Here is a 15,610-nt window from a genome sequence, read left to right on the forward strand (position 1 = left end):
GCGTCGGGGCCCAAGCTGGGCACCTCCGACAGCGTGAAAAGCACCCAGTGATCCCAGTGCTAACATCAGAGCTGGTGAGAGTGCCAGGGAAGCTTCAAAAGTGCAAACAAACACACACACACACACACACGCACGCACGCTGCCAAGCCTGACTCACAGGGACCCTGGGGACCCACCGACACAGAATACTCTGAGAGCAGCCTTCTCCCCCAGAGGCCTCGACAGACAGGACAGACCAGGGTCCCCAGGGCTCACCAGGAGGGACAGGGGCTCAATCCCATCCCCAAAACAAGAGCACAAAGGGCAGCTCGGCCCAGCCCGCCGCCCAGGTCAGCCCCACCCCTGCAAGGCCGAAGCGGGCACCCTGCCCAGCAGGTCTGCGGCCTCCTCGCTCCAGGAGCCGGGCCCCTCCTGCCACGTCAGCACCCAGGTGGCCTCACACCCCACATGATCCCATTTACAGATGGCCCATGGCACTTCCATTTCACACAGCAGCACTCACTGGAATTCCAGGGATTAGGGGATCCTTTTTTTTTTTTCTGACACACAGAAATTTCCAGAAAGCCAGGAGGCAGTGGCACCCCAGTGGCAGGAGGCTGCTCCCCAAAATGGGCCGCTTCTCTGCCAACCCCCCCCCCCATGCCCAGAGCAGGGCTCAGGTGGGCTAACGACACTAACAAGTCCCAGGGAGGCCTGGGCTGTGTCCAAACCCACCTTCCCGTGAGAGACAACAGGCCTGACCGTCAAATACACAGCCATGAGTCAGAACGCGCCCCTGCAAACGGATCTAGAGATTCCTCAGAGGCAAACAGACCCACGGCGAAGCTCCCTGTCACTCCTGTTACCTTCAGCGCATACGCTTTGCCACTTCCAAGGTCCTGGGCTTCGTACACAAACGCAAATCCTCCTGAAAAAGACAAAGACGTGTGTTATTTCAGAGCTGGAGTCTAGTTCAAATATCCAAGTGGCTCCTGGCTTTTAGCTGCTAGCAATGCCAGCACGTGCTGCAGCCCTCTACCCCTCGTCGCCAGGCTTCCTGACACTGAGGAAATCAAAGACTTTCTGCTCATGGCCAGGCGGAAGGACGCCAAGTCTGTCAAGATCAAGAAAAACACGGATATGGTAGAGTTGAAGGTTTGGTGTAGCAGGTACCCTGGTCGTACAAAGAGATGGGGAAAAACGGAGGCAGCATCTGCACCCAGGCTTGGCGGCAAAGGACTGAGATGCACCAGCAGGAGGATCTGAACGATAATCCACTTTTTAAAAAGCATCAAACTAAACTAGAAAAAACCTTTAAAATGCAAAGCGCACTTGCGATGGCAGTGGCCCCAGTGCAGGGACCTCCCTCCAGCTCTGTTCAGAGGCAGGAAGGAAACACGTCTCAACACAAGCCAGTGCCAGTGGGAGGCAGGGGGGCCAGGGGGGCCAGGGGGAACAGAGTCAAAAGCCTAGTTCTCTAAAAACAAGTTAGTGCAACTGATAAATTCTACCCAAACTGAGTAAGGAGAGAGAGAGAAAAGAAAAATTACTCATATGCGGGATAAATAAGAGATAATGTCATTAACCGAAGACCAGGAGAGGAAGGTGATAAGAGGGCGCTGTCTGCACCAGCTGAAGAGCACACCCGGATCCCGCTGGGGACACAGGCAGAGGCGTCACACACACACACACCATTTTGAGGGAAACATCAGAAAGTAAGACATACTGGAAATACTTAGAATGCTAATCCCCCTCCTGTCTTCTAATCTACAGAGGTTTAAAACTATTCTCTACTTCCCAGGTCTCCCATCGATCAGAACTGTTTCACTAACTGTTTTCCCTCAATGTTGCAAATAAACTTATTGTACTTAGTAAAATTTATTGTACTTGGTTCTTAAAGCAAATGAAAAACACCATTTTAATTTCTTTAACTTGCTAACATCTCAAGTACCTACCATTCAATCAGAACTGACCCATAACTGACCCTCCAGTGGGTTTTCAGAGGCAGTTAATCACACGGAAGGAGACTGCCTATCTTTCTCCCACAGCTGGTGATTTGAACTCTGTGCCTTCAGGATTGCAGCACTGCCTCTTACCAGTACGCCACCTGAAGATCATCTAAAACCAACAGGAACAGGACACTGACATCATACTACTAGAAATACAAGCTGGGTTTAGAAGTGGTCATGACACTAGGGATAGCATCACAAATGCAGACTGACCTTGGCTGAAAGCAGAGAGTACAAGAGGAATGTCTGAATTTCATTGACTGGACATTTGACTGTGTGGATCACAACAAATCGTGGCTAACTTTGAGAAGAATGGGGATCCCAGAACAACCCATACTTGGACCAGGAGGCAGTGACAGAACAGGGCAAAGAAAACACTGCATGGTTAAAAATCAGGAGAGGAGTATGTCAGGGATGCCTCATATCTCCACACTTTCTCAATCTATATGCAGAACAGATCATTTGGAAGGCTGATTTTATGAGCAGGAATGTGGCATCAGGATAGGAGGAAGACTCATCAACAATCTGCATTATGCAGATGACATACCCTGCTTGCTGAAACTGATAAGGACCTGAAGCATTTGCTGCAGAAGGTCAAGGATCGCAGCTCAATATCAAGGAAATGAAGATTCTCACCACTGGGCCAATTGGCAGCACCATGACAGATGAGAAGAGATTGAGACTGTTAACAATTTCAGCTTGCTTGGTTCCACATAACACCAGCAGTCAGGACATCAAAAGATGAATTGCATTAGGAAAATCTGCTGTCAGGGACCTCTTCAGAGTGCTAAAGAGAAATGATAAGGTCTGCCTGATCCAGGCCATGGTTTTTGCTATTACCTGTCATGCATCAGAGAACTGGACAATGACCAAAGAGGACAGAAGAAGAATTGATGCCTTCAAGTCATGGCGCTGGAGAAGAGTACTGAACATTCTGCCAAGAGAACAAACAGGTCTGTCCCGAAGAGGGTGTAACCAAGCTGTTCCTGGGAGGCAAGGATTTTGAAGCTTCATTTCACACACTTGGGCGTGTTGCCAGGAAGACCCTGGATGAGGTGCACTGACACAGTAACTGAGGTAATGGGGGCAGATGTGTCAGAGACATTAAGACATTGACCAAGGACAGAGGAGCTCTTGCACTGCAATCCTAAAGGCACATAGTTTGAGGCCACCAGCTGCTCTGTGGGAGAAGGATGGGCAATCTCCTCTGCGATTAACTACTTCTGAAAACATGCTGGAGGGTCAGCTATAGGTTGGTGCCATGCTACAGAAGAGAATAACAATAACAAAAGAACAGGGGTCAGCTATTATACGTAAGGTCAGGATGAGTCATAGCCGACTGGACAGCACAGAACAACATTTCAAAGCTCACAATCTGAGACCTTTGCATTCTTTCAATGTAACTCACGTTTTAAAGTAAAATCTTTGTCTCTTTTAATACTGTATTCCAAGATTTTTGATAAAAGTTTAAGGTTACAATAAAAAAAGAAACCCTCACACACAGAGGTTGCTACAAGCCAGGGTGATTAGCATTTCTAAAAGCAGTGAATGGCACTTGGCTGTCCTCAGGTTTACCCTGCAGAGGGCTTTTCCTAGCTTCCTACCATCCACCACAAGCTCAAAAGTTAGACGAAAGGCAGGCGAACCCCACATCACCTCAGCACAAACGTCTGACTCCAGCAACCCAAGCACAGCTCACGCTGGTCTTCAATGTAACGCAAGTCTGCAAGTCTGCCCTCACTTCGAACAAACTGAACTGACGCACAACAAAACCCCACGGCTATCACTTTCCCATGCTGTGTATGCAGCTTGGAAATCACTAACAAGGCTACCAACCTTGTCTCGCACGAAAGCCAAACTGTATGCACCTGTTCCAAATTACCTAAAAAAGACTCAGGGGCTTACAGACATTCTGTGTTCAACACTCGTCGCCAACATCACAATTCACAGGTATCAATTCTTCGGTCTTTCTTATTCACTGTCCAACTTTCACATAAACATGAAGCAACTGAAAATACCATGGCTTGGGTCAGGTGCATCTTAGTCTTTATGCTGACACCCTTGCTCTTTGGCCTTTGGGACAGATCCTTGACAGCAGAGTTGCCTAATGCAACTCATCTTTTCATTTCCTTTTATTATCTTTTCTTTTCTTGACTGCTTGTAACATGGGTGGAATTATGGATCCAAGAAATATGACATAAAAATCTTTCCTCCATCTACCATTATAGCTGCTGGATTTGAGCTGCTGTGGTTTCCGTCAGCAGCCCAGCACATAGTGCACTGAGCCACGATGGCCCCTACACCCGACAGCACTGAACATCCTTGGACTGCCAAGCAAACAAGCCCATCTTGGAGGAAGTGCATCCAGGGTGCTCCCGAGAGGCAAGTTGACACTTCAGCTCACAGACTTTGAGAATATTCTTAGGAGGCACCAGCCCTTAGAAAAAGACATCATGCTGGGTCGGCAGAAAAGAGGACGAACCTCACGGAGATGAACTGACACAGTGACTAGGACAATGGCCAGAGCACTTTGGGAAACGTGAGGACGGAGCGCGACAGGGCAAGACTGAGGTCTGGGGTCCCTAAATCTGCCCTGGGTTGTGCTCCACTCGACAGGGCCTAACAACAGCAACGTCATAGTGGGTCAGCTGGGCCGGGCTGAGGGATTTCTGTTAATGTTCAGGTGTAAGTCACACTGAAGGCTATAATCTTTTATCTTCTGCAGTAAATGCTTCAAGTTTTCTTCACCTGCTACAAGGCTGTGTCATCAGCATCACACAGGTTGTTGGTGAGACCTGCTCCAGTCCAGATGCCACCTTCTTCTTCACATCGCCCAGCTTCTCAGACGCTTTGCCCCACCACTATCATTTCCACAAGCTGTGTGTGCAGCTTGGAAATCACTAACGAAGCTACCAGCCTTGTTGTTTTTGTTATGTGCCGTTGAGTCATTTGCGACTCATAGCAACCCGATGTACAACAGCCCTAAACTCTGTTCTGTCCTGTGCCAATCGCATTGCCTCTGACACACCATCCCGATTACCCCAGTCACTGAATCAATCCACCTCATAGAGGGTCTTCCCCTCCTGCGCTGTCCCTCCACCCTCCCAAGCATGACGTCCCTCTCCAAGGACCTGTCTCTCCTCACATGTCCAAAGTATGTAAGATGAAGCCCCAGAATTCTTGCCTCCAAGGAGTAGCCTGGTTTAACCCTCTCCAGGATGAATCTGTTCATTTTCTTGGCAGCCCATGGTACATTCAATACTCTTCTCCAGCACTACCAGCCTTATCTCGCACTAAAGCCAAACTGTACACACCTGCTCCAACTTACCTAAAAAGACACAGGGACTAAAAAGACAGTCTGGACGGGAGGAACAGGTATGGAGAATATAAAACCTTGACACACACCTTTCCAGACAGAAACCACACAGAGCCTCCTTGTTATTTCTGAACAAGTGCTTCTTTTTGTTTGTCTGTCTGTTTGGTTTTTTTAACAAGTGCGTCTTCTCTGGTTGTGTTTTTTTTTTCTTTTTTTTTTTCCTTATCTGTGTTTTGCATGAGCACCATTAAGTGTTCTGAAATTCTCATTCTTCTCAATGTTATCTACGATTTATTACTACCCACAGAGTCAAGGGCCTTTGCATAGTCAATGAAACACAAGTGAATACCCTTCTGGTATTCTCATTTTCATTTCTTATTTTATGTCATTTACAGTAGCATCAAAAATACATACTATTTGGAATAAGTCTGGTAAATGATATAAGACTTCTATACTGACAGCTATAAAGTAGTACTGAGAAAAATTAAAGACCTTAATAAGTTGAGATAGAAGCCGTTCATTAATCAAAAAATGAGGTATTATTAAGACACCACTTCTCCCCGTAATGATTTATGGATTCAATGCAATTCCAATCAAATTCCCAGAAAGCTTTTGTATAGAAACAGGTGAGCAGTCATGAAAACTTATTTAAAACTGCAGAAGGAAGAACAGCCAAACAACCTTGGGAAGGACATACAGACTCAACAGGGCTGACTAGCTGACGTCAACACGACGATAAAGGCGCTAGTGGGGCTGATTTCAGGATGGTTAGGCTCATCAGTGGAACAGAAGGAAGTCATTTAACAAGCAAGGTGTATCATGTGCATATCACAGGCTGCTAGTGCCTCTCCTCCAGTCCTGACACAGGGCTCCTCTTCAGACAGCCCAGCTCCAGAATGATGTGCTCAGCCTGCAGAGGGAAATGCTTGCTGGGGAAGATCAAAGACTACTGGGAATTACACCTCAACATCAAGAAAACAAAAACCTTTCCCCCTGCATCAACAGGCAACAATCTGACAGATCAAGTCAAGACTGAAGTTGTCAACGATTTCATCTTGATTGGCTCCACAAGCACCACCCGTCAAGGAGCAGCAGCAGTGGAGAAATCAAGATGTGTTCCATTGGGAAAATGTGTTGTCAGGGAGTAACGATGTCAGCTTAAAGTGTAAGGTGCACCTAGTTCAAGCCATGGTCTCTTCAATCACTAGCTATGCATCTGAAGGTTGGACCTCAATAAGGATGACAGAAGAAGAACTGATGCCTTTGGTGTTAGAGAAGAGTACTGATTGTCCCACGGAAAGCCAAGCGAACAATCACCCTTAGAGAAAGCAGCCAGGCGGTTCCTTGGAGGCAAGATGATCAAACTTCACCTCCTACTCTGCGCATGTTGTTAGGAAGGGCCAGTTCTTATAAAAGGAGATCACACTTGGGAGGGTGGAGGGACAAAGAAGGGATGGAAGAGCCTCAAGAAGACGAACTGAGCCTGCAGGAACAGCCCGGGTGTCTGAGATGATGAGGACGGCTCAGGACAGGGCAGCGCCAATCCGCTGGTCACAGGAGTGAGGACTCACAGGAGTGTTTGCCAGGAGCTGCAGTCAACTCGATGGCACTCAACGACAGCCTGAATGGACACGGGGACTAGCCATGACCGTGAAGCACACCGTTCTGGATCTTAAACCTGTGGTCGACTCGAATGACGGCCCCCAGGTGCACAGGTTCTAGTGAGCACAGCTGCATTTTCTGCAACGTCCACTTTTTGCAACGTTCTCCATAATTAGTTGTGATTCACGTTCGCGTGCCGTCAGGCAGTCAGTGAACCATGAGTAACCATCTTTCTGGTGTTCTCTGCTTTCAGCCAAGACACTCCGTAACAATGTCACGCTCCCAAGAGCGTCCACACTGCCCGCCTTTCCAAAGTTCTGACTCACCATAACACGGGGTTGGGCTGAGCCCACTCAAGGGCAGGCACCAACGACAGAGCAGCCAGCCCTGGTGGTACAAACGCGAAGCCTCTGCTGCCACCAGCCCAGCAGTTTGAACCCACCAGCTGCACCAGGGGATAAAGACGTGGCCCTCTGTGTCTGCAAGGACCCCAGTCCCAGACGACCTGTGGGGCAAGTGTGTCTGAGAATTGCCAAGTCTGGACTGACTCACACCAGCAGCTTTTGGTTTGGACACAAGTACCACGTGTGAGTCCTGCAGGGATGGGCGGGTTCCATCCGGCCTCTACTGACTTCCAGATGTTTCATGGGGCATCACAGCACAGCTCTGATCCCTCGCCCCAGGAGGAGACAGAGCCAGGGTTCCCGTACTACCATTTCTAACAGCTGCACACAAATCTGCAATTACCTCGAAATAGACCTTAGAATTTGAGCGATCACACAGGAACGGGCAAATCTCACATGCAAGTCTAGTACCAGTTACAGGGGTGGAAAGGAGCTCTGGTGGCCTAGGGCTAGGCAGCTGCACTGCAATCCCAAAGGCACACGGTTCAAATCCACCAGCTGCTCCATGTGAGGAGGATGGACAATCCCCTCCCGTGTGGTTTCCTGCCTCTGAGAACCTGCCGGAGGGTCAGCTGTGAGTTGGCTCCAACTCCATGGCACACACCACCATGGGAGGGGGGATGGGAGTGGGGCACTGGTAGGGAAGCAATGCGTTTCTGCTTATGTGGAAGGAATAGCTGGCACTGAAACGGTCCATAACACAAAGCCACTGATAACACCAAGCTCCCTTGAGCCACATACACCGCTGTATTATGTGTTCACCAGAATAAAGCAGCGGCTGTCACCAACCGCGCACAGGAGACACCTCACAGGACCAGAGGTTCTGTAGGCCACTCCAGACAACTGTTCCAAGGTGACGATTTAGTGCTGCCGTCCCCCTCCAAGGTCACCGTGAGCTGCCTGGGGTCTTTAAGGTCTGTGCGTGCCCACCCACAGCACCCCAGGTGCTCTCCCCTAGCCTGCAGCAGCCGAGAGAGACAGCAGCCAGGAATCAACAGAGGACCAGAGACGTGGACAGCTACCTTGTCAACAACTGCCCGCTCTGTGAGGAGACCAGAGCCGAGTACTTCAGGTTCACGATATTTCAGGCAGGTAAGACATGGGTGGACAGTCTTTAACAGTGAACATCTTTTAAACTCCCTTCTTCAGGGGACTTCCAAAACCAAGAAGCCACAGTAAAACTCGGTGAAATCTTCACCTGACGCCTCGACAGGGAGAGCTTGGTGTGGAGGTTTGACGTTCCGCCTATAGCATGTTGTTTAACAAATTTTCATGAGCTGACACTGACTTTCAGAAAATGAAACAAAAATGGCAGAATTACCAATTTGAAGAGCCACAATCTTTTTTTTTTAAAAAAAAAAAAGGAACCACTGCTCTTTCTTTCGAGGACTGCTACTCAGATGTCACCAGAAAAGTCCAGACTGCCTGACAAAATGGTAATCGGTCTCTTGGGGGCGGGGTTCAGGCCCAAAAGGATTCTGGATTCATGGGAGTCAAGTCTACGATAAAGGCAGAGGGAGAAGAGGACATAAAAACAGACTGTGTTTCTACACGCCACAAGGCACCTGTGCCAGGCTGGCTAAAGCGCGTCATCACCAGAGAATCCTCCCCCCAAGAACCAGGAGAAGTCTCTCAAGTAAAGAAGGTGGAGTGTTTTCATTAACTCAGTCCAGCTTCAGAGATATACTGGTGACATTTGCCCCTTCCCCCAAAAAGCAATGAAGTGTTAACAACATGTTGTGGTGGTTGTTATGTGCTGTTGAGTCACCTGCAACTCATAGTGACCCTATGAACAACAGCCCTAAACCCTGCTCTACCCTGTGCCAACCTTATTGTCTCTGACACACCCACCCTCATTAACCCAGTGACTCAATCAATCATCTCATCGAGGGGCTTCCTCTCCTGTGCTGTCCCTCCACCCTCTCAAGCATGATGTCCCTCTCCAAGGACTGGCTCCTCCTTGTAACATATCTTAAGTATGTCAGACGAAGCTCAGAATCTTTGCCTCCAAGGAGCAGCCTAGTTTAACCCTCTCCAGGATGAACCTGTTTGTTCTCCTAGCAGTCCATGGTATATGGAACACTCTTCTCCAGCACCACAGCTCAAAGGCATCAATTCTCTTTCTATCATCCCTAGTCACTGTCCAGTTCTCTGATGCATAGCAAGCAATTGTGAAGACTATGGACTGGATCAGGTGCACCTTAGTCTCCAGACTGAAGTCGTTGCTCTTCAGTACTCTGGAGAGTTCCCTGACAGTTGACTTTCCCAATGCAATTCGTCTCTTGATTTCCTGGCTGCTGTTACCAAGAGTGCTGACTGTGGAGCCAAGCAAACTAAAACTGTAAACAATCTCAATCTCTTCACCATCTGTCATGATGCTGCCAATTGGCCCAGTCATGAGAATCTTTGTCTTCTTGGCATTGAGCCTTAATCCATATTGAAGGCTGCAGTCCTTGACCCTCTGCAGCAAGCGCTTCAGGTCCTCCTCAGTTTCAGTAAGCAGGGTTCTGTCATCTGCATAACGCAGGTTGTTGATGAATCTTCCACCAATCCTGATGCCACATTCCTCCTTGCACAGCCCAGCCTCCTGGATGATCTGTTCTGCATCTAGACTGAAAAGGTATGGAGAGAGAACACATCCCTGGCAGACACCCTTCCCAATTTTGAACCATATCTCTTGCTCTGTTCTGACGACTGCCTCCTGGTTCAAGTATAAGTTTTGCATAAGCACAATCAAATGTTCTGGATTCCCATTCTTAGCGTAAAAAAAGTGAAACTAAACTCTGCATTTTAATAAAACTTGATAAAAAATAGTCTTTCAAGCTGTACAGTCACCAGAAGTGCACAGTTACCAGACACGTACATGCTTCACCTGGCGTGCCCAGCATCTTCAGCTTTCCATGCCTGCTCTGTTTGGCGTCTCCGTTTCCTGCAGGGTTTCTCCCGTCCTTGCCAACATCAGCCAGCCCCGCGGGTCCCTTCTCCCCTTCTGTGCAGGGGCCCTTTTAGGTCAGGCTCTGTTTTGGAGGAGCAGGGTTAGCAGCTGACCTTGCAGGTCTCCTCTGTCTCGTCCTTCACCTTGGCCTTGTCTCCCATCACATCCCCTTCGGCCTTTCTCTTGGGCATGGTGACGACTCTGGCAGGATGCAGCCACTGGACTTGGGGATGTGGCCACGCCCGGGCTCTGGCCGATCGTTCTTGCCTCTTCTTCACCCACGCATATTCTTTAAATGTTATTTGGTACATTGGATATTCTTTGACAACATCAAAATTCAAAGGCCTCACAGCGTCCTTGATTTTCCTTATTCACTGTCCACCTTTCACACGCGTATAAAGCAAGTGAAAACGCCAGGGCTGGGTCAGGAGCACCTCCGCCATTTGATTCCCTGGTTGCTGCTTCCATGGACACAAGACAAGATCTGTTGTTCACAGGGTCGGTAGGAGTCGTACCTGGAACCTAACTGATCACCTAACGACGTGCGCCTGAGGAAAAGGAAACCCTCGACTGCTCTCCTCTTTCCTCCGCATATCATGACGTTAACTGGAGAAAGACTCATCAGCAACCCGCAGCATGCAGTTGACACGATCCTGAGGCAGAAGGTGAAGAAGGCTTGAAGCGCTCGCTACAGAAAATCAAAGACTCTAGTCTTCAATGTGGATAACCTCTCAACACTAAGGAAACAAAAATCCTCACCACTGGACCTGCAGGCAACATCAAGATACATGGAAAAAAGACTGAAGCTGTCAAGGGTCTCGTTTTACTTGGATCGACAAATTAACACCTATAAAATCTACAACAATGAATGAATGGAAATCCAAAGCCTCTGTAAATTTTCACTGAAATTAATAACAAATTTAAATTTAAAAAAAAAAAAATTAAGTTAGAGTAAGGATGGCAATGGAACCACCTTACCTCTGTAACTTGATTTGTGCCACTATTAGAACCTCTACTCAGAATATTATTGCTTTTCAATTTTTGACTCATGCACTTTTAACTTGTTGGTTAAATTTGTATCTTCTAGGCTGCAACACTTCCATGATACATCTTCAAGGATATGAACATGTACAGCTAAGCACAATAGATAACAGTGCATCTAAATTCCAAAACCAATCTCCATAATAGTCTATGTGTTTCCTACTGCCAAAGGGGCCCTTTAGAGTAGTGAGAGAAGACCTTCACCCTGAAACCCACAGCGTCCCTTTTCAGCAGGAAGTAGCTAAGAGAATACGCCATCCCCTTTTCCTTATGAATCAGGGTGAAGTCTCTCTCAGGGAGGAATGATAGGGAATGGCAAGGGACACACTGACAAAGGAGATTAATCAGAACTGGCTTTGACAAGCACTGTGGCAATTGGACAATTAAAACAGACATGGGGGGGGAGAAGAATGAACTGGGGATGAGGGTGGAGAAAACAGTGCAACAATGAATGAATGAAAACCCAAAATCTCTGTAAATGTTCATTAAAACTAATAAAATTTAATAATAAAAAAAGAAATAAAAAAAAATAACACCTATAGTAGCAACAGTTAAGAAATCCAAAGACATGCTATGTTGGGAAAATGTTCTGTCAAGGTTTTCTCTGAAGAGCTGGAGAGCGAGAAGTGTTAATTTAGAGACAAAGAAGAGCCAGACTCCACACTCAAGTAATGGCATTTTCAGTGACCTCGTGTGCCTGTGACACTCGGACAAGGACACCTGGAGAAGGAAGACCACAAAGAATCGATGCCTTTGAACTGTGCTGTGACAAAGAGCAGTGAATACGCCACAAGCTGCCAAGGAGCAAACCTGTCCTGGAGGAAGCACCAGTGGGCTGTTTCTCTGAAGCAGAGCCAGGGGAACGCTGTCTTCGGGCATGCTGTCGTGAGGGACCAGGAGAAGCACCTGCTTAGAACAGCAGAGGGTCAGCACGAGAGACAAACCCCTCAGGGAAAGGGGCTGACTGAGTGTCCACTAGTGAGGCTGAGCTTGGCAGAGACCGTGAGGATGGCGCAGGGCAGAGCGAGGCTTCCGTCTGCCGCTGTCCTCTCGGTGGACCCTAACGTAACAATCGGGATGGTACCTAGGGGTCTGGTGGTAAGGATTCGCTGCTGTCAGGTGCCATCAAGGCAGGTCAGACTCACAGCGACTCTATGAACGCCGACCTGTAGCCTGCCCTGTCCTGTGCCGTCCTCGTCATCTCTGCCACACTCAAGCCCAGTGCTGAACTCACCGTGCCAACCCATCTCATTGGGGGTCTTCCTCTCCTTCACTGACTCCCTCCCATCTTTCCAAGCCCCTCGCCAATCAATTGCCTCACCTAGCTACGTGTCAAAGTATGAAAGTCGAAGCTTCACCAGCTTTGCCTCCGAGCATTCTGCTGTACCCTCTCCTAGACATATCTGTTTTCTTGGCCGTCCATGGGATGTCCAGTGCTCTTCTCCAACACCCCAACTCAAATACATCAATTCTTCCTCTGTCATCCTTACTCACTGTTCAGCTCTCAGATGTGCTGTGGGTGACTGAGAAGAACATGGCCTGAATTAGGTGCACCTTAGTCTTCAAACTGGCATCATTGCTCTTCAGCATTCTGGAGAGGTCCCTGGCAGTGGACTTCCCTAATACAATATGTCTCCTGATTTCCTGACTGCTAGTACCAAGCATGCTGACTGTTGAACCAAGGAAAATGACATCGTTGACAACCACAATCCTTTCTCCATCTATCATAATGTTGACTGTTGATCCTGTGTTGAGGACCTTTGTTTTCTTGATGTTGAGATGTAATCCATTCTGAAGGCTATAGTCCTTGATCTTCTGCTTCAAGTACCTCAAGGCCTCCTCACTTTCAGCAAATAAAGTTGTGTCATCTACATAACGCAGGTAGTCAGTGAGTCTTCCTCTGATCCTGATGGCACATTCTTCCTCATGGAGTCCAGCTTCTCAAATTATGTGCTCAGCCTACAGACTGAATAGGTAGAGAGAGAGAATACAGCCCTGACACACTCCCTTCTTCATTCTGAACCATGCAGTGGTCCCTTGCTTCATGTGCACAATAGCCTCTTGGTCTAGGTCTAGGTTTCACATAAGCACAATTAAGCGCTCTGGGATTCCCATTCTTCTCAATGTGAGCCATTACTGGTCATGATCCACACAGTCAAATATCTCTGCATAGTCAATAAAGCACAAATGGACATTCTTCTGGTATTCTTTACTTTCAGCCAGGATCGCCAATATAAGGGATAATATCCCTGGTGACATGCCCTATTCTAAAACCTGCTTAAACTTCTGGAAGTTCCTTATGGAACAAAAAACCCCTATATTTCCTTTATATAAGGTGAAATGCAACAGGAAGCATCATGATAGATAAAGAAAACACTGAGATTGCTAATGATTTTATCCTGCTTGGGTCCACAATCAACATCCTTGGAACCAGCAGTCGGAAAATCAAAAGACGATTTGCCTTAGCAAAGCCTGCTGTCAGGGATCACTCCAGAGTGTGAAAGAGCAATAATGTCAGTCAGAGACTAGTGTCTGCCTGATCCAGGACATGGTCTTCACAATTGTTTCCTATACATCAGAAAGCTGCATAATGACTAACGATGACAGAAGAATTGATGCCTTTGAGCCGTGGTGCTGGGGAAGAGTATTGACCCATACCATGGACTGTCAAGAGAACAAACAGGTCTGTCCTGGAGAGGGTGAAGCCAGGCTGCTCCTTGAAGGTAAGGATCTGAAACTCCTTTGGGCATGTTGCCAGGAGGGATAGCTTTTGGAGGACTTCATGTTTGGAAGGGTAGACTGTCCGTGTAGGAGAGGAATACCCAGGATGAGACAGATTGACACGGTGGCTATGGGTCAGGTGCGTCACAGGTGATGAGGCTGGTTCAGGATAACGCAAAGTTCAGAGCCACTGTTCACAGGGTCATTGTGAATCATAGTCAACTGGATGGCACATAATGACAAGAGTCCATACTAAAGGCCATAGCCATTGCACTGGCTGACCTGATCTGCACCAGGGAGGGCACACAGTCCTTCCTTTCAACAAGGGAGGCTGTATCATCCACACATTGCAGATTGTAAGGACCTCCAATACGTGCTGAGTTCTTCATATACCCCAACTCCCTGGATTATCTGCTCAGCAAAGGGATTGAATATATATACATGGAAGGACACAAGCTTCAAGCACACCTTTTTTGATTTTTTTTTAATTTTTTCCTTTTTTTTTTTTTTAACCTTTTCTTATTTTAAACCACGCAGTGTTCCCTTACTCTGTTCAGAGGACTGCTTCTTGGTCTGTATAGAGGTTTCCCATTAGCATAATTAAGTTCTCTGGGCTTCCAATTCTTCTGAATGTTATTCATAGTTTGCTAGGATTCACACAGTTAAGTGTCTCGGCCTAATAAATAAAACACAGGTAAGCATCTTTGTGGTATTCTTTGCTTTCAGCCAGGATCCACCTGACATCAGTAACAGTACCCCTTGCTCCACGTAGCCCCTTTTCCACTCAGGCTGGATTCCTGGCAGTTCACTACGGGAGTCCTGCTAGAATCATGTAATAATTAGCTTTAGGAAAATCTTGTGTACAGCATTACCGACACTGTTTGATGATTTTTACATTTCCCTGGCCCACCCACCTTCAGAATGGGCACTAATATGGCTCTTCCAGTCAGTGGGCCAGGTGGCTGTGTTTCCAATGTCCTGATGTAGACGAATGAGCATCTCCAGCACTGCGAAACATTTCAATGTCAATGTCAACTCCAAGAGCCTTGTTTCCAACAGAGCCTGCAGTGCTGCTTCGAGTGCTTACGTTAGTAATGCCGGCTCTTGATGACACGACAAGGCTGACCATGGGCCAATCCTTTCTGGTGTCCTGACTCTGTGATTCCTTCGACCTTCTTTCGACCTTTCTTGTCAATCTTCTGCCCACAGAATCCTTCTGTATCTACGACATCTGGTCTGCATTTGTCTTCAGTTCTTTCAGCTTGAGAAACATCAGGTTGGATTTTTCCTTTTGATTATTCTAACTTCAGCACTTTGCTTATTTCATTATTTCACTTTTTAAAATTTTTTTTTTCTTGTTGTGTACCATTGAATCAGATCTGACTGGCACAGGAGGCGATTGCCCCTCCTTCTCCAGCAAAGCATCTGGTGGATTCAAACCACATGCCCTCAGGATTGCAGTGCAGCTTCTGGCCACTAGGCCATCAGCCCTCCCTTCGTTATTTTACTCTGCCTTCTCAACATCTTTTTTTATTTTTTTATTTTAATGACCGTTTACAGAGACTTTGGATTCCCATTCATTCACTGTTGCACTTTCCTCCCT

General features: G+C 47.4%; 1 protein-coding gene across 2 annotated transcripts in view; it reads right to left on the reverse strand.

Annotated features, from left to right (window-relative positions):
- GAK (cyclin G associated kinase) overlaps positions 1-15,610 on the reverse strand; it is a 106,306-nt gene that overhangs the window by 84,314 nt on the left and 6,382 nt on the right. Inside the window, exon 2 of one of the 2 annotated variants that reach the window (XM_006893590.1) lies at positions 846-907. The exons of the other annotated variant lie outside the window; for it this stretch is intronic. Within the exon in view, the coding sequence (XP_006893652.1) occupies positions 846-907 (62 nt within the window). The remainder of the gene's footprint in view (positions 1-845; positions 908-15,610) is intronic. 2 annotated transcript variants of the gene reach the window in all.

This window comes from Elephantulus edwardii, unplaced genomic scaffold (genome assembly GCF_000299155.1).
Source record: "Elephantulus edwardii isolate Elephantulus edwardi_28Jun2011 unplaced genomic scaffold, EleEdw1.0 scaffold00129, whole genome shotgun sequence".
Taxonomy (NCBI): domain Eukaryota; kingdom Metazoa; phylum Chordata; class Mammalia; order Macroscelidea; family Macroscelididae; genus Elephantulus; species Elephantulus edwardii.